The 13,510-nt window shown below is 41.5% G+C and overlaps 1 protein-coding gene across 1 annotated transcript in view; it reads right to left on the bottom strand.

Moving 5' to 3' along the window:
• Positions 1–13,510, bottom strand: part of plxna4 (plexin A4) — a 225,871-nt gene that overhangs the window by 7,476 nt on the left and 204,885 nt on the right. Inside the window, exons 27-29 of the mRNA XM_068721314.1 lie at positions 11,086–11,185; positions 8,011–8,201; positions 3,985–4,154 (exon numbers count right to left, since the gene is read on the bottom strand). Coding sequence (XP_068577415.1) covers positions 3,985–4,154; positions 8,011–8,201; positions 11,086–11,185 — 461 coding nt within the window. The remainder of the gene's footprint in view (positions 1–3,984; positions 4,155–8,010; positions 8,202–11,085; positions 11,186–13,510) is intronic.

Here is a 13,510-nt window from a genome sequence, read left to right as displayed (position 1 = left end):
GCATGTCATTAAAATGTCTTTTGCATATATTGTTCAGTTACATCTCAGTGACAGAACACCCAAATAGCCTTGCAAACAGGGGAACTGCTCTGATGCCATTTTCATATTTCCTACAGCCAGTCAGGCAATATACATGAACACATTATGTGCCAGAAGGGGAACGAGGATTCATTCACTTTGCAAAGCTAGTATACAGGCCCTGCTGTTGCTGATGTGCTCTATTTGATGTGTGTTCAGTTCAATAAAGCCTTTATCTTTAAAACCAGGTGGTGGCTGGCTCTTGTTTTTTTCCAGCAGTGTCCAGGGGTCCTTGCTGTGGGCCGCACAGTGACACGGTTCATATTGCCTTGTTTGTGCAAGTGGGTCCTATTTTGTGCCTGTCCAGAATAATAAAAATATACAAGTCCGTTTATTTGCTGGGCTTGTTTCTGCCAAAATAAAAAGATATAGGGCCAGCTTTATCTGTGTGTTGCAGTGAATGGGCTCAGGTGGTATTAAGAAAGAGCTGAGCTACTTGGATCTCTACATCTTTACTATTCTCATGGCTATGCATTTTTAGCTAACGTGGCAAAAATCAGGAAGGACACTGCAGTCTAACCTGTATAGGAGTGTCTCTGTGGGGCACAATATCAAAGGATGAGGGGACAGAAAACAATACAAACTGAAATGCAATCATTTAAATACCACCGGGGCTCCCCTATCATCCCACAATGCATTTGTCATTGCACAGTCACCCACAAAGCCATTCAGATGTGCAATCTAACAAAAGAGGATTTGGACTCAGAGAAAGGAAAACTCCGCATTATGACTTTAAAATGAATCTGAGCAAAGAATCTAGTGGGCTTAGGTGCAGGGATCAGAGGGATATTAACACCACTGCTGTGCTGCCTTGATAGTTGTCAATGTGCCTCAGCTGCCCTGTGCTTTGAGGTATGTTCTATTTAAATGGGGCAATGGAGACTACTATGATGAGCTTCCCCACATGACTGTGCATTCAAAATGGTCACCATAATAGCATCTACACAGTGTCTATTGTGTTGGAAATAGTCAAAGCACATAATTTGTCAGCGGTTAACTTGTGTTGAATAGTTTTAAGAATCTGCGGGATGGATATGATTGGTCCATTTGGTCAGGGATTAGGTTAAATATCAGCTGCCAAGATCAAGGGCATCTTTCATCCTACAGGAGTTATACTGCAGAAGAAGCCCATTTAATAAAGGACCATCAATTTAAGATTACACAATGCTGTGAATTCAAACTGACTTAAGATAAGTGTTTGTCCACTACTCCAACAAGCATTTGATAATAGCAACAGTTTGTACAGCAGCGTTATTTACTAAATGGTGGTTGGTATCGGCAAATCTCTTTCATGAATCAGAGTACATTGTTCTTTTCAAAGAGGTAACTACTAATTCTATAACTAATGCTGAGTGTAAGCCCATTTAAAATCAACTCTGTTAATCATCTCTCTATGAAGGAAAGTTTACCAACCAGTATTGAGAAAACTTTTCAATTGTCAAGCAGCAAAAACAATCACACTACTGTAAACTCAATGTACTGTTTATCAGGTCAGTTCTTAACATTTTGACAGGCGCTATACAAATGACAACAACGAAAGGAACACATAAGTACATCCACACCAACGAGTTTCAGTAGCATGTCTCTTGCAGTTTGCACTGACTGACCCTTCTGGCACACAGAGCCAGTGAGCCACTGAATCCCCAGTTGTGGGATATTGTCCCATTCCTGCAGACAAGCCTAATGATGTTGCTTGAGTCACAGATGTTGTGATCTGGGGCATCTCATTTGAGCATCATTACAGCACAAGCAGGACACTGACCAAGCCTGACCTTTTTCATGCAGCGATCTAAGGTTTGAATGAACAGCTTTACAAAGGTGACCTGACTCGGCATTGTTCCAACTGGACCTCTGTAGGCAAAAAGGCAAAACCTTTCATGTGAATGGCAAGTTCCGATCCTTCACTGAGCAAGCTGTGTGTCCGGAGAAAAAGAGCTTAAACTGATTGGAAACTTTCTGTAAATTACACACCATAACATTTTACAGATTCCAGATAATTAACTCAACCCTAAAAGTCCCAGGGATGCCATTAACAATCTGAGTGGGCTGGGATCGTGGTATGACAGCAGATAGGTAGCTATCTACATGCAGAAAAGATGAGGGTGTGTGCCAGGTTTGCACAATAATTAAAATTCTGTCTGTTGCATCTCAACATGACAAGCGCTGCAGACAGAGACACAAACACCAAATACAGAAGAGTGAGGATGAGAGGAGACGCTGCCACTAATCCAAAAGATACCATCTGGAGATGCTCTTGGAGCCAGTGACTCATGCAGGCACACACTTACTGTACACACATACAAATTACAGCTCTGTCACACAACGCAGAAATAACACTTTAACTGAATTTTACTTGCACAATTAAAATTGACAGATGCATAACAGTTTACTTTAAAACCTTGATGAGGTTCCGAGTTTAATTTCATTATAAGTTATGCAAAGTAAAGCTTTTAATGATAGTTTAGAAAAAACTAATGGTTGGTTAGTAGGTCATTTACAAACATCATAATATGATGATACAGGAAGCCAACTTGTAACAATCTAGGCCCTGAGGCACCACAGGCTGAGAGATGATCTGGCATTAGGACTGCATCAGAGGATGTACAGTGGAGCTCTGATGGGGGTAGTAGTCGAGTGAATAGGTCTGGCTGCAGTGATGGGTTGAAGTTAATAGTGTGTGTGATGACGATGGGCCTGGTGGGTTTAATGGGACAGGGGGCCCAGTATAGGAGGGGTACTGGCATTATTATTCTCTACCATTAGAAAAAAGGAAGGCTTTTGTTGTAGCGGACATTGCACTCCCTTTTGAGACGATTAAAGGTTACGGGTAAGCACACACAGTAAGAAGTGAAAAGACAGGCATACGCACATCTCACACAGAGAAGATATCTATGGTGGCATCAGCAGTGTGCAATCTAAGTGGCTTTTTGTGATGATGTGTTATGATAAATTGCTATTCATTCACAGCCTTCTAGTGAGAGCCCTTTCCATTAAGAGTCCAATGTAAAAGCGACCCACTGCACCTTCCGAAAACACTTAACACAAACTGCAAATAACGCAGACGCAGGAAAAGGACCAAAATTAAGACCACAGCATAAAGTAAATAATATTTTTCCCCTTTCTTTAGCTTCTCCTTTGTCCCTTGATGCACATCAATTGTATCCTCCCATCTCCATGGTTCCCCTGAGCCTTGGGCTGAGTGATGCATGCTGGGATTTTGGCAAAGGCCAGGAGGCTAATGAGATATTAGTGCGCATTTAACTCCCACTGAGTTCACTTCCCTTCTTTCACCTTTTCATTTCTCTCCTCACTGCATTCTGTTGCACTGTTGGTTATTTAACCCCTACCAACCTCTTAAGGTGGGCTCACAGAGGTCAGTGTGGTCTAAATTAATCAGCAGATATTAATTTAGGGGTATACTTCCTTCACCTGGGAGCGTACATTTGTCACCATGGAGCTTTTCACAGTGACAGGCGATTTTTGGCCCAGTTACCTATGATAATAGATAGAAAGTCTTGGCAGCCAATTGGATTAGCCCCTTGTGGATGGCTTTAATGAAGATTACATGCCCCTGTGGTTAATGGATGTTAGGAAGGGAAGAGGCGTGTGGTGAAGCTTGGCACTGACACAGGGCAAAACCAGGGCAATGCTATGTGAAATATGCCAACATGTACCGATTGTGTCTGCAGTGCATTAACTAACAGTGCAGAAAGAAAAGGCCATGAATGGAGCACCCCACTTGTGTATTAAGACTATATATCAATTGTGTGTCTGTCAAAGATCCAAGGACCTGCATCACCAGTTTCTCAAGTGTTCTTGACCTGAACCCACTATGTCTTTGTGTGTGTGTGCACGTCTCTGTGTTCAAAGGTATGTGCAGGTATGTGCTTAAACTTCTCAACTCACCAGTTGCTCTTCCATGTGTGTCGGACATGCGGGTCATGGATGTTGTGTTTGTCGGCCTGCTCATCCAAGAAGTCAAACATGTATTTGATGGCCAGTGGCAGGGCGCTGCCTCGATGGGCTGTGCTGAAGATGGTCTCAAACAGGTCATCCACAAACTTCTGTAATGTACCCTGCAAAAGAGAGATGGAAAACAGATTATATGAAACCCTAACCCAGGTTTTTTTTTTCATTAAATTATATCACTAGTTACAGCCAATACCAATTGCAGTTTTCAAAGGTGTTAGAAACTTCTAGGAAGGTATTTCTATTGTTATTTTAGTTTCCACTGCTCCACAGGAGTTAACAAAGGTGCGCTCCGTAGAGTGCAGATCTCTGACTGTGTGTCTGCCACGAACCGCTGCTGTAATATCTGACTGAATGAACACAACCCACAATTGACTGTCTAGACCACAAGTGTATCAGACGTAGTTTTCACTCGTACATCTCACACAACAGATACGCTCTCATTTTAATCTATGCAGTCTGAAGTCTAAAACGGCTGTGTCTGAGATCCGTGTCACAGGCGTAGTGAGCGAGGAGTCAGTCGGAAGTCATTAGAAGTATAAAACAGAAAATGTGAGTCAACGCAACCACAAGAGGTCCTTGAGCATTCAGCCATAACTGTGGCAAAAATGATGCAGTTTGCTGCAGCAGAATGCAAGATCAGCCATGGACAGACACCAATGTGCACATTCATTCACTCACAGACTTACTCTCGATTGCCGCCATGCACACAGAAGCAATTGCATGATTCTCCTGGCAGCGATAATAATGGTAAACAATATGGAACATGAAAATGTATGTCATGATTATGTATTTTAAGCCAGATTAATTTTAAATTGGATGGGTGATGAGACTGTCACTGTCTAATACATTTAGCAACATACCAATTCCTAAAGTTGACAGATTGGTTTGAACGTATATTCTTTCCTGTGAGGGTTGTTGTGCAGTGCATGTCACTTTGTCCTCCAGCTCAGATGTTTATGTGTCTGACTACTATCTCACAGACTTGGCCCCTAAATCTGCTTGCAGCTTTGATGGGGGAAATTGTTATTTCACAGCTGACTTTTAATAATATCTGGGAACAGGAGGCGCATCTCCTAAGCCTCTTTGTGCTGCCGGATTAGCTCCCACACTGCACCATTGACCCTAATTTGATTTAATGTTGGCGACTTTAAGGAGGAGGAGGAGAAGAGAGAGGAAAGACAGAGAGTGAGAGAATCTAATCCTCTTGTAAAGAATGAGCTGATGGGATGCACGGGAAAAGGCGAGAGCGAGAGGTGGAAATGAAACGACAGAGGTTTCCTATCAGAAAAAGAGGCCATTGAGTGTGGCAGATGAGGTGTGTACAGGCACTGGCAAATAAAAATCCAATTTGGGTTGGAACGGGTGACCGAATCACGGAGTCAAGAGAGGTAGAGGAGAGTGGGAAGAGAGAATCCTGTTAGTCCGACAATCACGGCTATAATTCTAATGTGGCCCACATTCCCGACAGCTTATCGTTTTTCTATGAAGATGGAATTACATATCTCTATATCATGCCCGCATTCCTTCCAAGTGACAGACTGCATTAGTCGGCGAGGGGAAACCTAACGTTTTTGTGTGTGTGTGTAGCTACCAAAACCTGCATCAACACTGTCGTCATCATCACAGGGTTCTCTTGTTCCTCGGTGGAGCTGAAACTGCCAACACACTCCCCCCACAACCATCTACCCTGTCATTAGACCGCGCTCTAAACACCATGTGTCATCGGGATGTTTTGATGCCATCTGCCTCCACATTAAAAGGAGAGGGAAGCTAACAATCAGAATGTTGAGGATAGTGCTGAAACGGAAATAGAGAGATGAAGAAGGGGACAAATGAGGGAGAGACGGACACACACACTCTTGAGTGTACAAGTGAGGAAAACCATGCAATCCTTCCCAGTGCCCATCCACACACATGAACACGCCCTGTACCCACACTCAGTCAGAGTGACACTGATGGAGCTAATATGAGAGACGTCAGTGCCGTTGCCGGGGAGAGGTATTTATTGGCAAGGTGAAAGCCAAACGCAGTCAATTACGCTGCCTGTCTGCCCAATCATTTCTCACCAAGAGAGATGGCCGGCCAAGATAAACTGGTTATTTCACAAAAACAATCCATCTGGAAAGTTGATGTGCTGTCTGCAGTCAGAAACCACCTTCCTGCATCTGGAACGGGATAATGGCAGGGAAATAGAGCGGCTCAGGCAGGCCGAGAGGTGACTTCCACATGTGTGTGGTGGACTAGACGGTATGCGTCATGGTGACAGCTGCCCCTACCTCCAAACCTGCAGTCTCCAATTTGTTTATTTATTTGTTTCTTTCATAAGTTGCTGATCGTATCCTGTTTCGCAGACACTACCCTTCCTCTCTTGCCTTATTGTTGTCACAGTCTCAGTCATCTGCTTTAATTGATTACCTGATTTTGCTCATCTGCCCACACATCTCCGCAGTCAAAGTATAAACAGAGGAACTGTTTAGCTGTTTGACACATTGCCTGATATGCCTGGGATATCTGTGGTTCACTACAGTTCTTCCCATGTTCAGTAACATTTAACTGGATCCAAGCGGTGCTGCTGATGGAGTATTTTTCTTAAATGAAGACTATGTAACTTTTTGAAGAAGACATAATACATTCTTCCCCTTAGAATGGACTTTTGTTAGTTTACTTAGTTCCCTGTACAACCTTACTTGGTCTGGTATGACCAGTAGTTTTTGATGGCGTATGTTACAATAGAGATATCTATTCTTAGTTAACTGACAAAACCGTCGGCTCACTTTTTGACTCTCTTCCAGTTGTGTTATGGTCACATTATGTTTTAGCATTAAGCATCAGGCTGTAACTGCTACTGGTGGCCACAGTGGCAGTTACATAAGGAAAAATTACAAAGGTTTCCATTGAGAGGGAACATGGAAACAAACAAAACAATTTGGACTTGTTTGCATATTCTCTGGAGGTACTAATTCATAGATAATGATAACTCAGATTAAAGTCGTTTATGAACCTATATACCTATATGACAAATGAGTTGTATGTGGTCTGCTAAACAGGCTATACTACTTTAAGATTGTTTTCTATGCTTGTTTACTATGCATGTGAGACACTGCAATTCAGACTCCTGTGAATTTGGAACACAAACACTGAAGTGAGTTGATGTTCTCTATGTGAACTGCAAAACAAAGGCTGGCAGAGGACCAAAAACAAACTGAAACATTCTTGAATTAAAACATTACAATGTGAACATTTTCTTTATGTTTTACCTTCTCTCTGTCTGTCTGTCTGCCTGCCTAACAGAAAGGATGTCTTGATGAACACAAGAGGGATGAGGTGATTTAGGAGTGGCTTGGCAATTTGCATTCAGCTGTTAGATCAAAGTCACATTTCCCTCCAAACCAAATTAACTGCTTTTTTTTTGGAGGCCATTGTCGGAAGGCACATTCAAAGAGACTCATTTTATAGCTATTTCTATTTTTGCCTGATCATTTTCTTTTATTACAGAAACTCCTTCGCTAGCTGCGTGGATCTTGTCTTCTTTACCCTTTTTTGATATGCTGCCGCGTCAACACAACAGAGATGAAAAAAGAAAACAAACAAAAATATCTATTTTCTCTTTCTCACTTGAGGGGAGAGAGGAATACATTTGAATAATCTTACCCACTGAGATGACTCATCCAAAGTAAACATGAATATTTAAATAAATAAGGGCTTTCTGAGTCATGGTAACTCAGGGTGAAGGTTATAGTCTCCTTTTAGCCTTTTACCTGCTGAACTGCTTAAAGAAACATACTAATCATTTCCACATACAGTACTTAAAAATGCAGCTGTTGGGATGGAGAGTTCTTTCTTTTTTTAATTTTAAATCATATGGCCTGTAAAATGTAACAGATCCAAATAAGGAGTGATTGTAGCATGAGACATACATTACAACATCATGAGACATTTTCTAAAACACAAATGGTTCACCTTGGTTGCCAGAAGTCGTGTCAGGTAGATCTCAGAGACCATCTTGCTGCCGCGGTCGCCCTCCTTCTGGTCTCCGTGCTCATGGTTCTTCACCAGGTGCCAAACCTTGACCCCGCTCTCCAAGTCAGGAGTGATCATAGGAGTACGAGAGCGCAGGCTGTCGGGGCTTCCAGTGTACTTGATCATGTTCTCTGTGAACAACAGCATGCATTAGTTAATGTAGGACTGATGTAACTGATTAGAAGAACACAATGTCCAATCAGCATCTGTTAAAATATTTATTTTGCATTTATCTTATTAGCATTTATGTACACCAATAAAGATCTGTAGACTATATGCTGAAAACATGGATAATCACAGAGTAGACGCATTTAAACCTTAATAAGGGCAGAGTGTGAAGTAAAAGAAGCTAGAAAATACAATCAGGCAGGTAAAAAACAACTCTGAAGAAATCCGTCGCTTCACCAAAGAGGCAAGGAAAGGCATAACTACATGTCAGCAACAGAATACCATTTTTTGGCTTGTGGCATTCAATTTAAAGGTCTGGGAGATTGCATATGAAACTTTTAGACAGTGTGCATGGTTAATGTTTCATAGCTTCTCCTCCACGGTATAAGACACAGCGTCGACGGATGACACAAAATCGAACACGTGTCAGACGAGATGAAATATGTATGGCCCACCCATTGGCCGGAGTGGCGATGACATTTCCAAACACATGGCTCAATGAATGTTTACACAGTGTGAACAAAATTGATCAGTGGGTGCGGTTTAGCGAGAGAAGCAAAACAAAAAAAAAGGAAAAAATGTGTTTTTCATCGTGACAGAAATCAATCTGACCAGAGAGGAAAGCAGGAGGAGTGTACGGGGGAGAGAATTCAGGAAAAAGAGAGACAGTTGGAGACATCAGATACAGAGAATATGTGTGTGTGTCTGCTCAAATGTAATAACAGTATGATCAACTGGAGATGCTGGTCACTTCTACAAGGCACGTCAGCGAGCAATATTTAACTCTAGCTCTGTTATAAGACCTGTTTCAGGTATTCTTTGCAGGACTTGTATTACTTCTATGTTTTCAGGGACACTGGACATGTGTGACTCTAACTGTGCTGTGTTTGTGTTTGTGTGGGTGAAAGAAGATGTGTGCTTGTTTTTGGGGCATTCTACTGAATTCGTTCAAAGTGTGGTCCCCCAACAAGAAAAACTATTTAACAAAACAATTAAGTATTCAGACATAGATATTTAGTAAGAATATGTTATGGTCTATTTAAAACCAAGGCATTAAATTAGATAGTGATAAGCTAAATATATACAAAATCAGGTTAATAATAATACTTTTTTACTTTAGTATATTACTATGTTTCGGTAGTGACAATTTTTGGGAGAGGAAAAACATTCCAACATATTATGAAAATACAAAATAAAAATTGACGGTTCTTTTACTAGATACGTGTACTTTAGATAAGGTACAATATATATACGGACATATTTTTGGGAATAAAACATACAAAATTAAAAAATATTTCCAACCTGACTTTGAACCAATTCGGTAGAATGGCCCTTTTATAGAAAGGTAGAGCGGTTAGTGGTTAGTTCATTTTGTGATTTATTCTAGAAGTTACGAAGCTGAGGGTGATGCAGAGTCTTGCTCTCTATTTTTTTATGGAAACATTACATTAATAACTATAATAATAATAACAACTGTATTTATTTAGCACCTTTAAAAACAGAGTTTACAAAGTGCTTTGACAGACAAAACAGCTAAAGCAAGGCAATAAAACAGAAAGCTCAACAGTGAGGCCCAACAAAGCACGACAAACTAAGGTAAGAGTTAAACCTGATAAAAGAGACGATAGATGAAACGATAAAAGCAATTGATCCAATACAAATAAACTAAGAAATAAAACAAATAGAATAAAATGATTTAGTCAAATCAATAAAAGCCAGTTTGTAAAAATGGATTTTAAGAAGTGATTTAAAAGAGATTACTGATTCTGCGAGCCTCATCTCCTCAGGCAGGTCGTTCCAAAGCAGAGTCACCTTTACCTTGATCCAAGGGTGGCTCATAGGGGGGGCCACATTTCTTCTATATATTTTGAGGCCAGACCCATACAAACTTTAAAAATGATCAGTGAAATCCTAAAATTTATTTTAAAACGAACACGGAGCCAATGAAGAGAAGCCAGGATTGGGGTGACGTGATGTCATTTGTTAAAACCGGTGAAAAGCTTAGCTGCTGCGTTAGTTGCTATATTAAATTCAGCCTTGTCTCTTTCTTCACTATCTGGTCATTGTACTCGTGCAGAGTTCAAAGTCACTCTCAAGTACCACACCGGTTGTTAAGTGGATCACACCTGCGTTTGAAGTCAATCCCTTAAAAAAAAGAGATATTCCTGGCCTCCAACTCCCCTTTTCTGTTGCACTGCTCACCTTCTCCTATCTGGTCTAATTTGGAGCCGGAGAAGTGAGGTGAGACCGTATGGAGATGAGGCCATGCTAATAACGTGGCACCACATTTGATGTGTCTGAAGTGTTTGTGGCCAGTGAGGCTGGCCCTTTGATCAGCAACTAACTTGATGGTTTCTCAGGTTCAAGGAGACGTGGAGCAGACGGACAGGCAGAAAAAAACACCGGCACACGGAAGGATAAGAGGACACACTTTGGAGTCTCAAGAGGCCAGAACAAGAGATGAAAAGTCTGTTTGGTCTCCTGTTATGTTTTAGAAATCCTTTCAAATACTCTAAAATTGCATCTCGTCTTTCTGTGTCCGTCAGTGTTGTCATGCAGGGTCCTGTGGATGCTTGTCACTAGATGTCTGCTGACATGTGGGAGCATCCACTGCTGCAGGATCACACATATTTGACCTGTCTATCCCCACCCCCTTACTTTCTCTAATTATGTATTTTATAGACTCACATTTCAGATTTATATTGTGATTTCTTTTACTTAAATTACTCAATTCATTCTTTAAGTGTATTTTTGCATATAATGATGTCGTTTCTACCATTGTGCTTGTCTTAATTCTGTTGGGAAAATGTTATTCTGACACAGATACTACTGAAACTTAAAGCTTACCATATTTACTTGCAGAAGTCCGAGACACAGTGGAATTGTTGACTGAATTGTAGGCTGTGACTTGCTTGGGAACCAAGGCCATTACTGCATTATCGGTTACCTGAAAAACAGACAGACATATATTATGCAAATGACTCTTCGAAACAAAAGAGTTTTTTTCAGTTGTGCAGATTTCTAACACAACCAATCAGAAAACCCATAGATCACTGTGTTGGTGTCATTTTTTATATTTCCCTCCATCTATTCTGGTTTCATGTGGATAAACAGAGAATATTGTATTACCCTTATGTGCTCTATTCAGCCCACACATACAGAAGATGACTGAGAGTTTAGCAGAGTATCGTACAGGCTGTGTGAGGGGATATCCCACAGTCTCTTTTCAATAATACCTTTCCTCTAGGGTTGAGTTGTGTGTGTGTGTTTGAGAGAGTGTGTATGAAGGTGTGAAGAATCAAGCAGTGTGTGTCTGTTGGTCTATGTGTAAATAAGTGTGTCTAAATGAAGAAATGAGTCTGTCGTGCGCTCCTCCTTCCCAAGTCAGCTATACAGGTTTCAATTAACACACACACATACACACACACACACACACACACACACACACACACACACACACACACACACACACACACCACAGTATACCCCTGTTCTGCATAATCTGGCAACCCATGCTGCAGGGTAAGGGGGGGTTAATTGAAGTGATCTCTATCATAGTGTGGGTGGAAGGGACAGGGAACAAGGACCAGGGGCCTTTTGTGCTTATACATGTGTGTGTGTGTGTGTGTGTGTGTGTGTGTGTGCACAAGCTAGAGCCTTTTTAAGATTGTATCATTATGTCACTCAGTCACTCAATCTGCTCCTTATGCATAATATGTTTATATTATTGTAAGCAGGAGGCCCACAGGGCAGATTTCATTATTCCTTTGTGGGGAGCCCCCAACTCTCCTTCAACATGCTCCCTAATCATTGCTGCTCTTATATGGTGGATGGATATAAAACGAGCAAAGCACAATGGAACACAATGATAAGGAGGAGTGGCGTTTGGGGACATAACATTTGGAGGAGAGGATAAAGACAGAAAGCGGAAATAGAGGAGGGGGAAAGAAATGTCTCTCATTATTGGACAGAATGATCTGATATGGCAAATGCCAAATGTTTGCTTGTAGCTACTATGTGATGTTTCCCTTAACAAGAAATCAAAGTTTGTGACGCAAACTGTCACATTGTAACTGAAGGCAGAGTGAGTGGGTGAGTGATCTATCAATCCTATCAATCCAGATCAGTTTGACAGAAGAGAGCACATTATTCTATTGAGTGTGTCTGGTTGGTCAAATTAGCTTCTAAAAAGACAAACGATATGTATCCAACATGTCCGGAGGGCATCCCAAGACCAACTTTAGCAGCACATCCGGGTTGGCAGAAGTGGCATCATTCAATTGAGTGCATTAATGAATTTGATTAGGAAAGGATCTTCAATAAAGTGATTAATAAAGTTAAAGGAAGAGCAGAAATGCTATGAATGGAATCGCAGATGCCCTTGACTGAACTGAATGTGTTTGTGGCCTCCCCTCCCTTCCTTCCTCTTTGCGTAGCCTCCTGACAATATTTAAGTGGAGTGTTTCCTTTTTTTTTGGTCTGTCAAGGATAAGGTGCTCTTATTCCTTGGCCTGAAAAAATGAATTAACTTCTGTCTTCATTATCTTATCTCAGATTCAAATCAGCTCCCTAATCCATTCCGCCCATGCCTCATGCTCCAAGCCTGTTGACACTTGCTGGCGCTGACATTTAATTTAGGCACCGCGCAAACTGCTCTCGGAACGGACAGTAGCTGCTTGCTTAGCTGCTCCAATTATTAACACCATGTTGACAAAGCAGGCCTGTTTTTCATTCGGGTTGGCTGGATGGACAGTTGCTACTCATGAGGCACAAAACATCTGCAGATACATGTTTGTCTTGTCTTTGTATGTTGTGCACGTCTTCATGTTACTGCCTGTTAATATGTGAGTACATCCCTTACCTTTGCTATTAACTTTGCATTTGCGTGCATGTAGTACCTTGTGTGTGTCAGTGACAACCGATGCGTCTATTCTGCACTTTAAATCTATGCCAACACTAATCCGTTTCAGAAGGAAGATGACACTTGGCCGGCATCTCAAGCCCTCTCCACACACACACACACACACACACACACACACACACACACACACACACACACACACACACACACACAGGGTTTACCTCCAAGTGCCACTGTTGTTGTGTTGGTCACTTCCCTACCTGGCCCTGCCTCATTCCCCTTCACCTGACAGATAAGTTGTGGTTGTGGTGTGTGTGTGTGTGTGTGTGTGTGTGTGTGTGTGTGTGTGTGTGTGTGTGTGAGGGGTGTCCCTGTCAGCTGAGGACTCGCAGAACTAAATGGCTGTAAAAG

This window comes from Cebidichthys violaceus, unplaced genomic scaffold (genome assembly GCF_023349555.1).
Source record: "Cebidichthys violaceus isolate CVI_PGR_0920_01 unplaced genomic scaffold, fCebVio1.0.p SCAF_27, whole genome shotgun sequence".
NCBI classification, from domain to species: domain Eukaryota; kingdom Metazoa; phylum Chordata; class Actinopteri; order Perciformes; family Stichaeidae; genus Cebidichthys; species Cebidichthys violaceus.
This window is presented reverse-complemented; position numbering and strand designations above follow the sequence as displayed.